General features: G+C 41.2%; 1 protein-coding gene across 11 annotated transcripts in view; it reads right to left on the bottom strand.

The window, feature by feature from the left end:
• Positions 1–3,791: 3,791 nt before the first annotated feature.
• Positions 3,792–17,389, bottom strand: part of plecb (plectin b) — a 98,806-nt gene continuing 85,208 nt past the window's right edge. For all 11 annotated transcript variants that reach the window (XM_086154627.1, XM_086154630.1, XM_086154629.1 and 8 more), the window contains 4 exons: positions 13,550–16,903; positions 4,945–12,035; positions 4,668–4,784; positions 3,792–4,523 (listed from right to left, as the gene is read on the bottom strand). In XM_086154627.1, the coding sequence (XP_086010753.1) occupies positions 5,892–12,035; positions 13,550–16,903 (9,498 nt within the window). In that variant the 3' untranslated portion in view covers positions 3,792–4,523; positions 4,668–4,784; positions 4,945–5,891. The remainder of the gene's footprint in view (positions 4,524–4,667; positions 4,785–4,944; positions 12,036–13,549; positions 16,904–17,389) is intronic.

The following is a 17,389-nucleotide window of genomic DNA, read 5'->3' on the forward strand; positions in this document are numbered from 1 at the left end:
TGTTGTTGTTAGGAAGTCTGCTGCCCCACAGTTGTGTGCTCTTTTTAAACTTTAATATATCTATTTATGAAACTTTCTCATAGCATGACTCTAGAGTAACTTTGAACATTTCTATTTCAATAATTATTCAAGAATGGCTGCACAGCAGTTGAGATCAATAAATGCCGGTAGTAAGATCTGAAAGTCCTCACCAAAAGCTGCCTTTTTTTCTGTCCCCTTGCCTTCTCATCCCATCTGAGTTTAATGTCTTTTCAGTGTGTTCTTTCATGTGTGCAGAGGGCCTCCACTGCCAGCCACTTCTCCAGCCTGGCTGTCCGGGCCAAGCACAATGGAGCCTGATTCCTCAGTCCCTCTATCCCCCTGTGACCTAAAGAAATGTCCCTGCAGGAGAGGACGAGGACCACCTCAGTATCTGTCTATCTATGTTGGACTTAAAAGAAAAAAGGGGGAGAGAGAGAAAGACTTTTACAATCCTTTTCATTTTTCATAGTACTAGACTAAAAACAGACTCTTGTGACTCAGTGCTCCATGTCCCCTCCCGGTATTGTTTCTTTTAACATATTTTTTTAAGATTCTATTCTTTTTCCAGATAAAAGTGCACCAAGTGCCCTGCTTTTTAATTTCCAATACTTGATCTGTACTGGCATCTGTGTAGAGTTTGTTTTAATGCTATCAAATTCTGTAATAATAAATGACCGTGCGATGAACAGGGTTGGAAATAATTGTAGACTGATTTAAAGTTCTATTGCTGATATTTTTTTGTTTTTTTGCATTTTCTCGAAGAAAATATATATGGGTTGAAAATGACCCAAAACACCATAGATGTTACTAAGTTATTGATTTTAATGTGAAAAAAATTAATCAACAAATTCATTTCAGAGATGTGTTCTATACCCCTTACCAATATTCTGGTAACACAACATCCTTTAATTTATTTATATTATTCTCTCGAGGTTAATTTTTCAGTTTTTTATTGAAATCGAGAGGTATACTAATGACAATGAAAAGGCCCAGAGAACCACAGCGAAAATGTTTAAACCCAATATTTTCATGGATAAGGAAGCCTAACAAGGTAACCAAGAGATGAGAAAAAGAATTGGAATTTAAGATTTTATTTTTAGTGTATTTTAAAGCTGATTCAAGACACGGGTCGAAACCGACTCGTTAACACCGGGGATGCTACCAGAAAACTAACACAGGAGGAAGGTTAAAGACACCGGCTGACTGAAATACTGATTAACAAATTGCAGCACTGATTGATACGCTTTGAAAAAATACACTTAAATACTCTTAAAATATATATTAAAACACATTGTCTGTTTCACGGACACAGTTGTCTGTTTTACTGACAATTTATAAGAAAATTTAATTTTCAGCAGATTTTGAAGTGGATGACTCATAATCATCTATGTTATATGTCAATAACAGGAACATTTTTCCTTACAGCTGCCAATGATTATAAGAGCTTCTACTACCCAATTAAATGCAGTAACTCGGAATGATACAGAATGATGCTTCCCGATCAGGGTGCCAAAAATGTAATGGTCAGAGAGTATGTTAAGAATATGGGGTTTGAAAATTATGAAGAGGAGAGCCAGGAAAGAGCATTTAAGAAAAGTAGGGGGACAACATCAGAAAACAGAAAACTGACCCTGGAGTCCAGGGGAGGCAGCCTCATCTCCATGCACCTCAGCCAATGTCTCAGTGATCTGATATGACTCCTGAACTCACACTGCCATTGGCTTAAGTCCTCCATGCTTCCCCTATAATAAAAAGAAATATTCACAATGTTAGTTTTCATAGGAAAACCTACGGTCTCACAGTTTGGTGTCAAACTAAGACCTCCTCTGTCCTGTTACCCCCCCCTTCCCTAATCCCACCCCCATAAAATTTCTCATCTATCTGAACCTTAAAGCTAGGACATTGATCAACTTCATCAAAAAAATAAAAATAAAATAAATGGAAAAAATGAAAATAAAAACTGCAGCTAGTTTATCGTATCGCTACAATATATTTCAAAATCTTAAAAAACAAACAAAAAAAAAATCACTCGCTTTCTGTACATTGTAATAATGTATCTGTATGTTCATAACCGTGCAATATTTCATTTCATAACAGCTACATGTACAATATTTTTTCATACTCTTGTGCACTCCTTATCTTTCACTTTGCACTTAAGACCTTAAGACACTTTATAGTCTTCACTTGTTACTTAAGACTCTTTATCGTTTATTTGTATTTCTTATTCTCCTATTTTTTTTTTTTTTACTGTTTATACAAATTTCTACTATTATTTATTATTTTTACGTTTTTATTGTAACTCTGGCACAACAATTTTCTTCGGAATAAATAAAGTTGTTCTTATTCTCATAACTGATCTTTGTTACAGAGGAATAACACAAGTTTACACTTTTAGGAACACTACAGTTCAAATGGTATTCCAGTGGTTTACTAATTCAAGCTCGAGTTGAAAACAAATTTTACAAGATGTCACTGGGGAGGTTTCACTCGTATGGTAACCTTTGTTGTCCTGCTATGATATGTTAAATTCAATGTTTTACACTGACAACTCGCTAGATAATTCCTTGCTCTATCTTTGCTGTAGGATACAGAGAACCCGTCCGTGGTGGTATCATGGATCATTATCACATCACATGCCTTTATGTGATGAGATTGGCCGTGTCAGTTCTTAGCAACACAGTTAATTTAGGCTTAATTTAAATGGTAAAGTTTTTGGAGGAAAAATTAAACATTCAAAATCAGTTATTTAACCCCTGTGTATTCCAGATCTTACAAGGCTGTTTTGATTTTTTTTTTTTTTAAATTCCAAATTGCAAATTCTGAAAAATAGTTTTAGGAATGAGGATACCTGACATTTCTGTCGATTCCTTTACAAAATTTATGTTGGGGGTCTTCAGAATCAGATTATTTGTTTTGTCACATTTATGCATACCCATATTTCGGATCCGGTGATGAAGGTGCTCCAAACCAAACACTTCCTTCATCCTGCAAAATGACATGTGAAATAAACACTCTGAGTCTGAGTCCCCAGTACGACTTCACAAGTGTTTACTACTTCTAGCAGACTGGACTTCGACTGAATGTGTGTGTAAAATATATATATATATATATATATATATATATATATATATGCACACACACACACACACACATATATATATATATCATTGACAGGACACAATAACACGACCCAGTATTCAAATACTTGTATTTATATACTTGTATGTCAGCTATTAGAGGAGCTGAGTGTTGATTCCAGGAAATGCAAATGTCTGGATTTACTTACTGTTTACATTGCCTATGAATTACACAAGTATGAAAATTCACTCTGGACAATGTTGTATTTGTAAGCTTTGTATGAGTGTGGGGAGCATACTATTAAATAGTCATAAAAGTGGTTAGCCTTCCAAAACCTGGCAACACTAGTAAACACTTGATAATGTTGGCAAACATAACCTATGACAAGCCAGCGTGTAAGCTATCACTATTATACTGGAGTCACCGTTTCATCCTCTGATGGCTGAATCTGTGTTAGTCTGCCCCCATCTGGTGGCAAACACAAGCGTATAATACGAATTTAAAATATTTTAATACACTCTGCATCACTGAATGGAAAACTATTTCACTGCCATGTCTAGTATATTAAAAATATTCACTTATTCAATGTTTTTCATCTAGAAAATTGGTTAGTTCTATCTGTTGCACAAAAATTACTCACGATATATTGCATTACAGTCACTGATGTGTTAATGTATAAACGACAAATGGGATTCTTTAGAGCATATTTATTTACACCATCATGTTATATTTGTAACACATAGCAGTCAACTCACCACATTTATCAAATTTGCACATGTGTAAAACCAACAAGTTAGTTTGGAATTGCTTATCTTCCTAAAATCAAAAAAATGGCGGTTACATATGCAATTGGCTTTAGTTCATAACAGGTTTTTGCCCAGATATCATTGCAGTTAATGAACATGCATGACAAATGGATTAAATAAAGGGCATGATGAAAAACAAAAAAGTAAAATGATTTACAAAGTAGAAACACAAACAATGGATAACCGAAAAAGGTGTGAAAAAAAATATAAACAATATTCCTTAAACTCTTCAGCTTGTAAAGAATACCAATAGCAAAATGAACATAACTGATAATATGAAACATACATTCAAGCAGTGTGGCACAGTATCATAAATGCCAATTCTCAAAACATCATCAAATAACACTTTGGTTAGATTGGATTTACAGTTACAGACAATACAAAGTATACAAAGGGACGTTAAGACTAACTAAAGAAAAATGAGCTGATGGTTGTGACGGGAGTGACTTTAACAAAAAAAAGGAAAACACATGGTATGAAAACATAAATATCACTACTAAAGGCCAGGAATAAAATGTATTGCTCAGTAGGCATCCCAAGATGATTTCATGTTGACTCAGTCGCTGCTCTCCTCAAAAGCGATGCATAATGGATGAAATAACATACTCTAGGGGCAATCTAGAAACAAAAGAAACTAAATTAAGTTAAATCATGCCGTGATAAAACAATGAAAATGGAAATAGCAAAACAAGTCTGGATGATAAATAGCCTCGAATTTAGAAAATTAAACAGAAATAATGCACCTTTCTAACAGTTACTAACCTGTGTTACTAAGTGGGTGTGACAGTGACTCACAAATCCATCAAAGCTGGGAAGATCACATGCTTCAAACCAGTGAGCATCTGCGCTCTCCAGTGGGGCTCTGAGGGACTGAGACAGCTGTAAACAACAAAATAAACAGCAGTCATTAATTTGAGATAATGTCGTGGGAGTGTCAGATATTGTCAAAAGGGCATAAAAATTGCATCATGTATCGAAACTGTGTCAAAAACAAGAACGCAAAATACATGGAATAACAGTGAAATAAATGAAAACTTACAAAAACCAAATTAAGAGTAGACGGGTCTTTATGGATGGAGAAGCAGGATCGTGTCTGACCTCATCTTGGGATTTGCCAGGAGCACTTGATTGAGGGTAAATGTGTAAAATCCAAAAACTTGGTGTGTAAAACAGTGTAATAAACTAAAAAGTGCAGTTCCACTGAATATGAATGGGCATGAATACAAAAGGTAGGAAGAAAGATGTATTTTTCCCTTGCATAAGGTTTATTATTGCCGTAAAGCTTAGTATTTTCTTTTGTAGTGTTGTATTTGTAATCTCTAACACATTAATGACGCAACTACAATATCTAGCCACGCAGGCAACAAAAAATAGAAAATGACAAAAATCTGTGCATAAGATATTATAACAATCCTTTATGTAAGGTTGGCATCTAGTAATTAGACAGTTAGAGAATCTGTTAAATCAGTATTTTACGTGCCGTATCTCAGTATGCGATGCTACCATATAATAACAAAATAGACATTTTCTTCCATTCAAAATAAAACAAGAATATGGGAAAAATATATATTCAATTTTTTTTTTTTTTTTTTGCTTAACATGATTGCATATATTAGTTTCATCAAGTATACAAATTGTATTGGTGTGCAATGAAAACCATAATGTTACATAAAAAAGGCCAAAATTGCATGCTTTGAAAACTATTTACTTGTTTGTTACTCGGTCTTAAAAAAACAACAAAAAAGGCCTATATCAAAAAACGACTGGTTATATTTCCATGTCTAGTCAGTTTAGCTATCACCTAAATCTGAAGAAGAAAAAGTCAATAGCTTGGCCAAAGGTTTCATTAAAGTGTAAAATAAATTAATAATGCTTCCGTTATTGTGATTAGGTTTTCCTATTAGTAATGCAACTGTTAAGTGCATCAGTATTGTTGTTTATTAGTCATGTAAGTGTGCAAGAGTCATTAGTGTTAGAATGAGCTAATCAAAATCTGCGGCTGTAGCCAGTTGAAGAGGATGTAAAGGAAGAGGATGAGAAGTTCATGGTGAACCCAGAGCCAGCGTCAAAGCTGCCTCTTCTTGATCCTGATCGTGAACCTGTCCTGGATCCTGACCGGGAGCCGTAGGCAGATCCAGAGCCGCTGACATTGTAGGGACTGTAAAGGCCTTTGCTAGACTGGGAAGATGCTTCTAGAAGTCTCAGACCAGTTCCTTCCTCCGTCATGCTTCTGTCAATTGCATCTTTAAAGGAGATTTTCAGTTTTGTTTTTGGACATGTTATATACTTTGAATATCCGCCCACATCTCGCAGTTTTTGAGCTGTGCGAGCGTCGATTGTACCCTTCTTGATTGATTCGTCTAGTGAGACTCTTCCCTCAATATCGGGCTCAATAAGTCCTCCAGTCAGATACTGGACCTCAAGGAAACGCTGTCCAGCCTCATAGTACAACCAGCCCTTTTTCAGAGCTTGCGAAGCGGACATCCTCACTTTTGTTCTGGGGTCTTCAAATCCGTTAAAAGCCTTTTGGGCCAAACTAAGACGATCAACCATAACTTTATCCACAAGGCCTTTTTCTGTAGCGTCAGTGACTGACAATTTCTCCCCAGTTGAGGGGTCAATTATTCCACCGGTACAGGCTTGGGCCTCCAACAGTCTTTGCCCTGTGATGTTATCTACTAGGTTTCTGTGAATAGCCTCCGTAATCGATACTTTCTCCAGAGTGTCTATATCCAGGATTCCAGCTATGGGGCCAGTCTCCTCTGTTGGGTCATTCCAGATGACGGCAGGTGGTTTTATGGAGGGTATAGGACTCATGGGGGACGAGTATGAGGATCCAGTGGTAGAACCGATGGAGGATGAGCGAGAGCGGAAGCCACCCATATTGCCGCCGAGCATATCAGCAAATTCTGTGATGGATAGGTTTCCAGATCGGTACGTTTCAAGATTTTTCTGGTCAATGAGGCCACGTGAAAGAGCGTCATCAATGTCATACTGTCTTCCAGATCTCCTGTCTATGATAATGGATTTGACAGTGCCATCAGAGGAGGTCATTGTAATTTCTTCCCATTCGCATTCCTGCTCGGCAAGTTCCAGGTAGGTTTGGTGGTCAATAAGTCCCTTCCGGTAGGCTTCGTATACAGTCATTTCTTTGCCTGTCTCTGGGTCTACAATGACAACCCTGCGTTTACGAACTGAGGATTTGGACGAGGTCTTTCTCTCCCGCTTCTTTTCTTTCAGGAGCAGGAGCACCAAGCCGGTTTCAGGATCGGTGATACATCTCTCCATGAGCTGGAGGTAGGTCAGGTTCTCCTCAGTGTTGGGATCAAAGAAGCCTTTGGTGTCGTCGGAAGGGTCGATCAAGATTTCATTCATTTCTTCGTCGAAAAGGCCACGTTTGTAGGCTACCTCGACTGGCAGACGGTGACTTTCCTCTGGGTCAATGATTCCACCAGTGGCAATCTGAGCCTCCAGGAGACGGATGCCGTGATCTTTTAGGATGAGTCCCTTTTTCATTGCCTGGAAGAGGGAGATTGTCTTTCCTGAATAAGGATCCCTGTATCCTGTAACTGCACGCTCAGCCGAGAGAAGCTTGTCTTTGAATTCTGGTCCAACAATTCCCATTTTCACTGCATCGCTGACAGTCAATTTGAGGTTCTTGATTGGATCGATCACATACCCTGTGGCTGCCTGCGCCTCAAGAAGTTCAAATGCAGTGCCTGGCCTTATCATGTTCTTCTTCATGGCCTGATAAATTGATAGGCGATCCTTTGACGACTCCAGAAATACACCAGCGATACAGCTCGTACCCTCCAGGTATCTTGATAATCTACTGCTAACCTCCTCCACAGAAATAAGACCCTCATTCAGTTCAGAGACGGTCTGCTGGTCAATAATTTTTGAGCTGATCAACTCCTCCATGGAGATCTTTTTCCTCAGACCCTTGAACATCAGCCTCTTGTCTCCCAGGGACAGCAGGCGCAAGCCACCATCTAGTTTGCACCTCTTGAGCAGCTGCGCGTATGACACCTTCTCATCGGTGACAGGATCTGTAAACCCTGTCACATTATCTGCCAACTTCTCATTGATTTCCTTGTTCATATAACCTCTTTGCAAGGCAATGTCTGCAGGAAGGTGGAATTGGAATTCGGGATCGATAATGCCCCCAGTGGCAGTTTGAGCTTCCAACATTTTTAGAGCATAATCCTCTGGCACGAGATCCTTTTTCATGGCCTGGAAAAGAGATATGCTTTTCCCACTGTATGGATCTTTGTATCCCGTGACTGCCCTTTCGGCTGAAAGTAGCTTATCGTGTATCTCGGGGCCGACGACGCCCTTACGAACTGCTTCGTCAACCGTGAGTGTTTCATTCCTCACTGGATCAACAATGAATCCTGTAGCTGCCTGTGCTTCGAGGAGGGTTAGGGCTATTTCAGGTTTAAGGAAGCCTCTTTTCATTGCTTGGTATATGCTAATCTTGGCACTCGAGTCAGTGGTGACACCAGCAACACACCCAGTACCGTATAGATACTGTTTCACACTGGTCAACTCCATTATGTCACGGATATCTCTTTTTCCCTGTTTAAGGAGGTTGTAAGTTTCCAAGTCTATGATGCGTGCATTGTACAACTCTTCAATGGTTATCCTTCTCCTTATAGTCTGACATGACAGCGGGTCATTTCTGAATACCTCTCTCTGCTCCATGATTTCGATGATTATTATAATCATCCGCTCTTTGGTTATGTTACCGGAGCGATATTCATCCATCAGTTTCTGCCTCTCCTGTTCTGGAATCAAATTTGAATTCATCACATCCCAGAGGTTCATCGGTTTGTCACCGAGGCCCTCAATCGGAATGTCAATCTGAGTGCTGGTCAGGTCACTCTGTGTTTGTTCCTCTGTGTAGAGGTATGTCTTCTCAACAACAGTTGGGGACTGAGGTTTGGAGAGAGGAAGCATGTAGAGCCCTGTCTCTGGATCTCTCTTACACTTGTCTCTGAGCTGTTTGTATGTAACGTTCTCATCGGTTTCTGGATCTGACAGGATCTTGTTATAATCAGATGGCTCGGACAGGGTGTCAGCCATTTCCTTGCTGAAAATCTTCTTCCGGTACGCGACTTCGGTTGGGACACGGTGGCTGTTTACAGGGTCAATAATTCCTCCAGTAACCATCTGGGATTCTAACAGTGGCATTGCATGCTCTTTCAGAATGAGATCTTTGTGCATTGCTTCAAAGAGTGAAATTTTGTTTCCTGTGAAAGGATCTTTATATCCAGTGACAGCTTTTTCTGCAGAGAGGAGCTTTTCATGTAGCTCGGGGCCAACAATGCCTGATTTCACCGCCTCATCGACTGACAGGCACTGGTTCTTCACCGGATCCACGATGAAACCAGAGGCGGCTTGAGCTTCAAGGAGTGATAGACCTGTGTTGTGTCTGAGGACCTTTTTCTTCATCGCCTGATAAATGCTCATTTTCTCTTGCGTTGGCTCCAGGAAAATGCCGGCAACGCTATTAGAGCCCTGAAGAAATTTCTTGACATCGGGGTTGTCCGAGACTTGTTTAGGTGTTGTTTTGGCTTGCTGGAGGAGGTCAAAGGTCTGTTTGTCAATGATTTTGGAATCATACAGGGAACTCGCGGGAACAGGCGATCGGAGGCCCTTGAAGTTCGACTGCTCTTGTTTCTTGGCCTCTTTCTCATCTACAATTGTCACAACAATCTTGATTATCTTTTCGATTGTAATCTTTCCGGATCTAAACAGTCGGAGAAGGTCGAGTCTTTCTTCCTCCGTGATATATTCAGAGTTGATCATTTCCCAAATGCTGATCTTCCTGCCCTTGAATGGACCGGAGTCAAGCTCCACAGTTGCTTGACTCATCGCTTCTTTGGTCTGGCTTTCAGAGTATGTTGGCTCCTCCTGAGCGCTGATTGCTTCATCAGAAAGAGGCAGAAGCTGGAGACCGGTTTTCTTGTCTGTGACGCATCTCTTTAAGAGCTGTGAGTACGTGACATTTTCTTTTGTATTGGGGTCAAAGAAACATTTTGTTTCATTGGTGGGGTTGTTCAGGGCCTGTTTCATTTCATCATCGAAATAATTTCTTTTGCAGGCGATATCATGAGGAATGCGATGGCTCTTTACCGGATCGATGATGCCACCAGTGGCCATTTGGGCGTCAAGCAGTCGGATTCCTTGCTCTTTAGGTATGAGATCTTTTTTCATTGCCTGGAACAGGGACACAGTCTTTCCAGTGTATGGATCTCTGTAACCTGCCACAGCTCTCTCCGCAGAAAGAAGCTTTTCATGCAGTTCGGGACCGACAACACCCGCTTTGACGGCTTCGTCAACTGTGTACTTGCGATTATTGATAGGATCAACCACATAGCCAGTTCCTGCTTGTGCTTCAAGCATATTCAGAGCAGAGCCGGCCCTCACGATGTCCTTTTTCATGGCCTCGTAAAAAGTCATTGTTTCGTTGCTTGAATTTATGACTACACCTGCAATGCAATTTGTACCCTTTAATGCTTTATGGACCGGCTCCATTTCAGATACCTCTTTCACTGTCTTGTTGCCCTTGTGCAATTTGTTGTATAGGTCTTTATCAATGATTTTAGATTCCAGGAGCTCAGTGGCAGGGACAGGGGCTCGTAGACCATCAAAAGAAATCTCATTCTTCTTCTCTTTCTCCTCTGCGACAGTTATCACTATCTTGATGATTTTTTCGATCGTGATTTTGCCTGTCTTGTACTGACGGAGGAGGTCCTTCTTCTGATCCTCTGTGAAGTATTCAGAATTGATTATTTCCCAAATGGTGACAGTCTTTCCCTTGAATCTTCCAAAGGGAAGAGACACAGTTGTTTTGCTGAAAACGTCCTTGGTCTCTTCCTCTGTGTATCTACTTGAGCACTGAGCGGCCTTGTCCGTGATTGGCAGAAGTAGCAGACCGGTGTCAGGGTCAGTGCTGCACCTCTCCATCAATTCCGAATATGTTAAAGGGGTCTGAGTGCTCGGATCAAAGTAACCCTTTGCATCCTCTGAAGGTTTGTCCATGATGTGGTTCATCTCGGCATCAAATAGTCCCTGTTTATAGGCTACCTCCTTGGGTACACGGTGACTATTGATGGGGTCAACAATGCCTCCTGTTGCAAGCTGAGCCTCGAGAACTCTGATAGCATGATCATGCTCAATCAGATCCTTCTTCATTGCTTCAAAAACAGAGATTTTGCCACCGCTGTATGGATCTTTGTAACCAATAACAGCCCTCTCAGCTGAGAGCATTTTGTTGTGCAGCTCAGGGCCTATGACCCCTTGCTTGACGGCATCATTAATAGAGAGTTTCTCGTTCTTGATAGGATCTAGAATGTAACCTGTGGCGGCCTGAGCTTCGAGAAGGACTAAAGCTGTACCCGGTGTGATCTTTTTCTCTTTAGATGCTTGATAGATTGACATTTTTTGGTGGGATGGAGTCAAAACGCCAGCAATTGAGTTCTTTCCTTTGAGAATTCTTTTCAGGTTTTCAGCCTCACTGAGCTCTTGCACAGTAACTTTTCCATCTTTCAGCTTATCAAATTCTTTCTTTGGTAAAAGACCAAGGTCGTGAAGTCTGCTTGCGGGTACTTTTTCGCGAATGCCGTCGAAAGCCAATGGGTCTGGTTTCTTTTCTACACTGTCTACAACATCACTGGCATTTTGGCCGTTGAGAACAGTCTTCGTTGTCTCGGCTACCGTCACTTGGATGAGGTCTTTCTCGGTCTCTAACTGTTGCAGTTTGTCACGCAACTTCTGGTTTTCTTCTGCAAGAATTCTTTCCTGCTCTAGTCTCTGTTTTTCTAACTCTTGCATTTCTTTTTGCTTGTTAAGCATTTCTTTCTCAGCCTCTTTCTGTTTATTAAGAGCAGCGTCCATATTGGCCTGGAGTTTCCTCTTCTCATCTTCCATTAGCTGCTTCTGGCGTTCCTGTTCATCTTTGAGAGCTTTGGCCCTTTTGACTTCCTCTTCAAACTGGCTCTCCAATCTCTTCTTCTCTTCTTCAATCAGTTTCTCCTTCTTCAAAAGCATCTCTTTTTCTGAAAGGAATGTCTGCTGCAGCACTTCTTTCTCATGCTCAATTTGTTTCTGCTGTGCATCAGCCATCTAGCAGAAAAACATGAAAATGTGAAGTTACAATATGTTTGACACTATAGCACTTCCTCACTAAAAATGCTGAGAAAATTGATACAATGCACTCTGCTTATGCACGTGGTATTGAGGATGATAATTTTTTTTTTATTTATTTTTTTTAAATGAAATAGTTTTTAGAGCAGACTTGTATACTACGATAAAACCCTCTGGTTATATTATTTTTATTTTGTACTTTGTCCTTTTGTACTCTACCTGCAAAATTAAGACTGGAAAACAACAGCTCAAATGAAATATTTCAACCAGTTACAAAAACCATTGGTTCCAAAACATTCACCTTACTTTGTGAAACATTTCAATGAGTCGGTCCTGCTTTCTTTAACGTGCGGGGAGAACTGCTTGCACGGCTAGGTATAAACTTCCTGGGCTGCAAATGTCACCATTATCATCAATAATTATTTATTTTTAATTTTTGGACATATTTGAAACACCTTGACTACATATATAATACTTTTAAATGTTAAAATCCTATAAATGAAACACTGATATAGACGTGAGAGTTGACTTGAGGCTTTTATCACTTTATAAGTAATGATGTTAAACTATGTTCAATAACATTTTTTGCAATTACATTTAAAAAATTCAATAATACAGTGGATATGCACTTTATTATCAGTGGTTATCCAAGTCTAACTGTATAAATTAGTAAACTTATTTAAAAAATTATCTTATCGCGTCAAGTACAATGGAGATATTTTGCAACCTCTCATTATGTCATGTAGATGTCTTTTGGCATACTTTTATAAACTCGATTTAATTTGTTGCCAAGGAAAGTTGTTTTTTTGTACCATCCTTGGTTTTACATTTTTTTTATGTAAATACAAAGCTGTAGGAATATTAAATCAGTGAGTACAATTTTAAATTAAGGGCAAAAAGATTGCGAGAAGATTAAAGAAAGTTGCCCAACGGTGTGATAGTGCATTTTTATATGCGCATATATCTGGCCTGGTTGATTTTATTTGTTGGAAAGTAGCACCCACAATGCCATCGAGGCATATAAGGGATAACAAGTTATATTTCTTAAAACCCCATGGACCACTGGCATTGATCTATGTATGGTTTAAATCCTTGGGTGTATGTGACATTATTCTCGCCAACTAGGAGCTGATCCATACTGAACCATCAGTCACCGATGCGAGTTAAATTTGTATTTCTGTTTGAATTAATAAAGTTTCATATTATTTTGAGCTGAATGTCATGTCTGAAATGTGAAAACGAAAAAAAAAAAAAAAATGAGGCATGTCATTGAAACATTCAATCGAAGAAGGAGCATTCAAGGTGTGGCTTGCATGAGCACAGTGCACTGTAAAAAACATGGAAAAAGTAAAATCAAACTAAAGAGATAAATCAAAGGATGGTTTCATGATTAGTATTATCAAGGGAGAGGACAGAGGAAAAAATGATTGGTTAGTTTTTAGAAAGTTAACAATGACATAAGCTGCTTCGTTATGCCATTTTTGACACAATACCTCTTTAGACTTATTTTGAAGTTCCTCAGCCTCCTTTTTCAGTCTAGCCCTCTCGTTCTCGAGGTCTGCAATAGCTTTGCGTAAATCACCAGCTTCTTTGCTGGTATTTAGCCTTTCGACCTCCAATTTTTCCACAACAGTGACTTTTTCTTTGTTGGCAATTTCAGTTTGGTGGAGACGGGAAGCAATGGCATCAGCTTGTTTCTTGAATTTTTTGGCCTCTTCTTCGGCTTTGGCCTGGGCCTCACTGAGCTGAGAAACTTGAAGTTTGAGTCTTTCGGCTTCGGCCTTAATTTCCAACTGCCTTTTCCTTTCCTCTTCAAGTGTCTTCTGGTATTCCTCGGTTTCCTCTTCCAGACGTTGTTGCATCAACTGTTTGTCCTCAAGCAGCTTTTGTGCCTGCTCCTGAGCCATTTCTTTCTGCTTCTGGAGCATCTCCGCCTCAGCTCTAAACATGGATGCCTCTTGAATGGCCTGCATTTTCTCTTTCAGCATTCTATCTGCGAGAGCCCGTTGCTGATTGAGGTCCTCCTCCGCAATCTGTCTCAAGCGAGCAGCCTCTTGGGCTTCTACGTTAAGTCTAGCGGCATCTTCTGCGAGCTTTTTCATATTTTCAGCTTCTTCCGCGAGGAATTTTTGGGTATTGTCTTTGTCTTTCTTGATGAGCCGCTGGTTTTCCTCTTCGATCTTGGTCTTCAGTTTGAGCAGCTCCTCCATCTGCACTTTTACTTTGAACAGCTCCTCTTCCACCTGGCCCCGTTTTTTGACGGCATCATCGACTTCATCTTTCAGGCGCTGCAGCTCTTCATCGAGGACACTCTTCTGTTTGTCGGTGTCGTCAAGCTTGAGCTTGACCTTCGTGAGTTCTTGCTCCACTTGAAACTTCTGTTTCAATGTCTGCTCTGCCAATTTTTTATGCTTGGCCATTTCCGCATCAGCTTGCTGCTTCTGTTTGAGCGCTGCCGATTCAGCTTGCGCACGTTTAGCCGCTTCAAATTCGGCCTCCTTCCTCAACCTTTCAGCGTCCTCGTGGGCTTGGGCTTGATTTGTAGCTTCTAACTCTGCAGCTACTTTTTGTCGCTCCGCTTCCTCTGCTTGTTGCCGAAGAAGTGCCGCCTCCTTTTCGGCTTTCTCTTTAGCGGCCTGTGCCTCTGCGGCGAGTCTCTTGGCTTTTTCGTACTGCTCTTTAAGCTTCTTCTGCACAATGTTGTCTTCCTTCTGTTGAGCGAGGACACTTTGAGCTTGCTGTTCGGCGGCGTTGCATTTCTGAGCTGCCTCTTGGGCTGCAACGATCTGTTTTTCCGCTTCTTTGTCCGCGTCTTCTTTCTGCTTTCTGGCCTCTTCTGCCTTCTTTTTCAGACGCTCGAGCTCGTCCTGAGCGGTCTTGCGTTGTCTAGCTGCCTCTTCCTCCGCGGCGGCGATCTTCTTAACCTTCTCCTCCGCTTCTTTTCTCCTCTTTTCCTCCTCAAGGGCCAGCTTTCTAAGTTTTTCTGCCTCTTCCTCCGCTCTAAGCTTGCTTTGTTGTGTTTCTTCTGCAATGTTCTTCAGCTTGTTGAGTTCAAGCTCTAAGTCTAGCTTTCCAGATGAAGCTTTTTCAAAATTGACCTTAAGGATTCTGATTTCTTCCTCAACTGCTCGCCTTTGTTTGAGCGTGTCATCAACTATGGCCTTCTGCCTTTCCATTTCAGCTTCGGAGGATTTTTTCAGCAGAACTATCTTCTCCTCAATCTCTTGCTTGTGCTGGTAGGCCTGGTCTTCAAGAGCTTTCCTCTGGTAAGCTTCGTCCTCGGCTTGTCGACGGAGTCTCTCGTTCTCAGCTTCTTTCTCTTTCAGAGCAATTTCCGCCTCCGTTTTTTGCCGGGTTGCCTCGCCGATAGCCGCCAGTTTCTCTTTGAGAATCCTCTCGGCCTCAGCTCGCTGACGAGCGGCTTCTTCCTCGGCAACTTCTCTCTGATGCTTGGCTTCCTCTGCGATGGCTCTTAGCTTGCCTGCTTCCTCGGCCAGATCCCTCATCTTCGAGGCTTCGGCCTCGAGAAGCTGTTTGCTCTTCTCCGTGTTGGACATGGTCTCCTTTTCAGCCTTGGACTTGAGCTGAATGAGAACATCCATTTCACTCCTGACTTTGGCAAGTTCATCCTCCAGCTGTTTCCTCTGTTGCTCAGCCGCAACGACGTCATTCTTCAGGCGGTAAAGTTCATTTTCAAGGAGGGATCTTTGTTGTTCGGCGTTGTCGAACTCGGCTCGGAGACGAATCAATTCCTGCTCTGCGGTGAGCTTCTGCTGAGCTGTGCTTTCGGCTACCTTTCTCTGCCTCTCAAGTTCTTTCTCTGCCATATCTTTTTGCTTCAAGGCTGAATCTTCAGCTTTCGCTCGCTTTTTAGCCTCCCTCTCGGCCACCTCCTTTTGTTTCTCAGCGTCTTCTTGAGCAAGCGTCTTCTTGTGAGCTTCTTCCTCAGCCTGCAGTCTTAGACGGAGGGCCTCATTGGCTTTTTGCCTCCATTTTTCAAGCTCTCTCTCCGACTCTTCCCGGGCTTTTTCCGCCTCCTCCTGTTGTTTCTTGAGGCGTTCGGCTTCTTGTTGCAACTGAAGGACTGTGCCGTGTTCTTGTTTGAGGGATTCCTCTAACTTGGAAGTCTTTTCGACGAAGGATATGTGTTTGCTCTGGAGCTCAGCAGCGGCGCTCTTCTGGGCGGCCTGTTGAGCCACCTGGATTTGTCTTTCCTTTTCAATCTCTGCTTGTTTCACTTGCCTGTCGGCCTCCTCAGCCTGCATCTTGAGCGTTTCGAGGTCCTCCAGTGCCTTTTGCTTCTGCCTTGCAGCCTCCTTCTCTGCTTCGGATCGGAGTTTGAGTTCCTCTTCTGCCGCGCGCTTCTTCTGAGTCTCTTCATTAACTTGTTTGCGGAGCTTCTCCGCCTCGTCTTGGGCTGCCTTCCTGAGTCTCTCAGCTTCGGCTGCCCTGTCACGAAGTTGCTGGAGCTCAGTTTCTGCGGTTGACTTTTGTTTTACGGTCGTCTCAAGTTGGATCCGGATCAGGTGGATTTCCTCCTCTATCTTTGACCGGCTTTGCAGAGCTTCTTCAACCAACTGACTTTTGTCCTTGATCTGCTTCTCTGAAAGGGTTTTCAGCTCATGTAGTTCCAGCTGAATGTTTTGTTTTTGCTTTTCTGCATCTACTGCAGCGGTCTCTCTCCTGCTCACTTCTTCCTGCATTTTGAGCTTCAGCTCATGAGCCTCTTTTTCTGCTTTGGCAATAGCCTTTGCATGAGCTTCGGCTAACTGCTTCTGTTTTTCTAACTCGGCCTGCATCTCGGCCATTTTTTTCTGCTCTTCAGCTTTGAGTTTCTCTGCAGCTTTCTGCATTAGTGGAAGCAAATGTAAAGAAAGGATTATAAATAAGCATGACAAGTTAAAGGTAACACGTTACATTAGCCAGCTCTAAACAGTGTGGACTTAAATTGTAATTACGACAGTAATCACAGCCTAATCACACTGTCGTGAGAGCAAAATAATGTACTGAATTACCCACGAAAGGTTAATGTTAGCTAAAGGATCAAGTCAAAGCTCGGTGATGCAAATTAGGTACACATTCAAGTGATGTTAAGTTCACAATGCAATAGAAACTATTCATGACAAAGCAATCAATAAAAATAATGAATGATGGAGTATCAGTTGATGTATGACATGAAATGAAATGTTCACTTCAAAGCAATAAAACCAAATGGCATGCTGAAAATATACAAATATCATACATTTCATATTGCCACTAAAATTCCTACCAAGGATGTAATTGTCAGTTGCCTTAATGTTTCGAAATAATTGGTGAACTACAAAGTGCCAGGA

The sequence above is a fragment of the Fistularia commersonii genome, chromosome 11 (assembly GCF_037954325.1).
Source record: "Fistularia commersonii isolate RoL2024-O1a breed Wild chromosome 11, RoL_Fcom_v1.0, whole genome shotgun sequence".
Taxonomy (NCBI): Eukaryota; Metazoa; Chordata; class Actinopteri; order Syngnathiformes; family Fistulariidae; genus Fistularia; species Fistularia commersonii.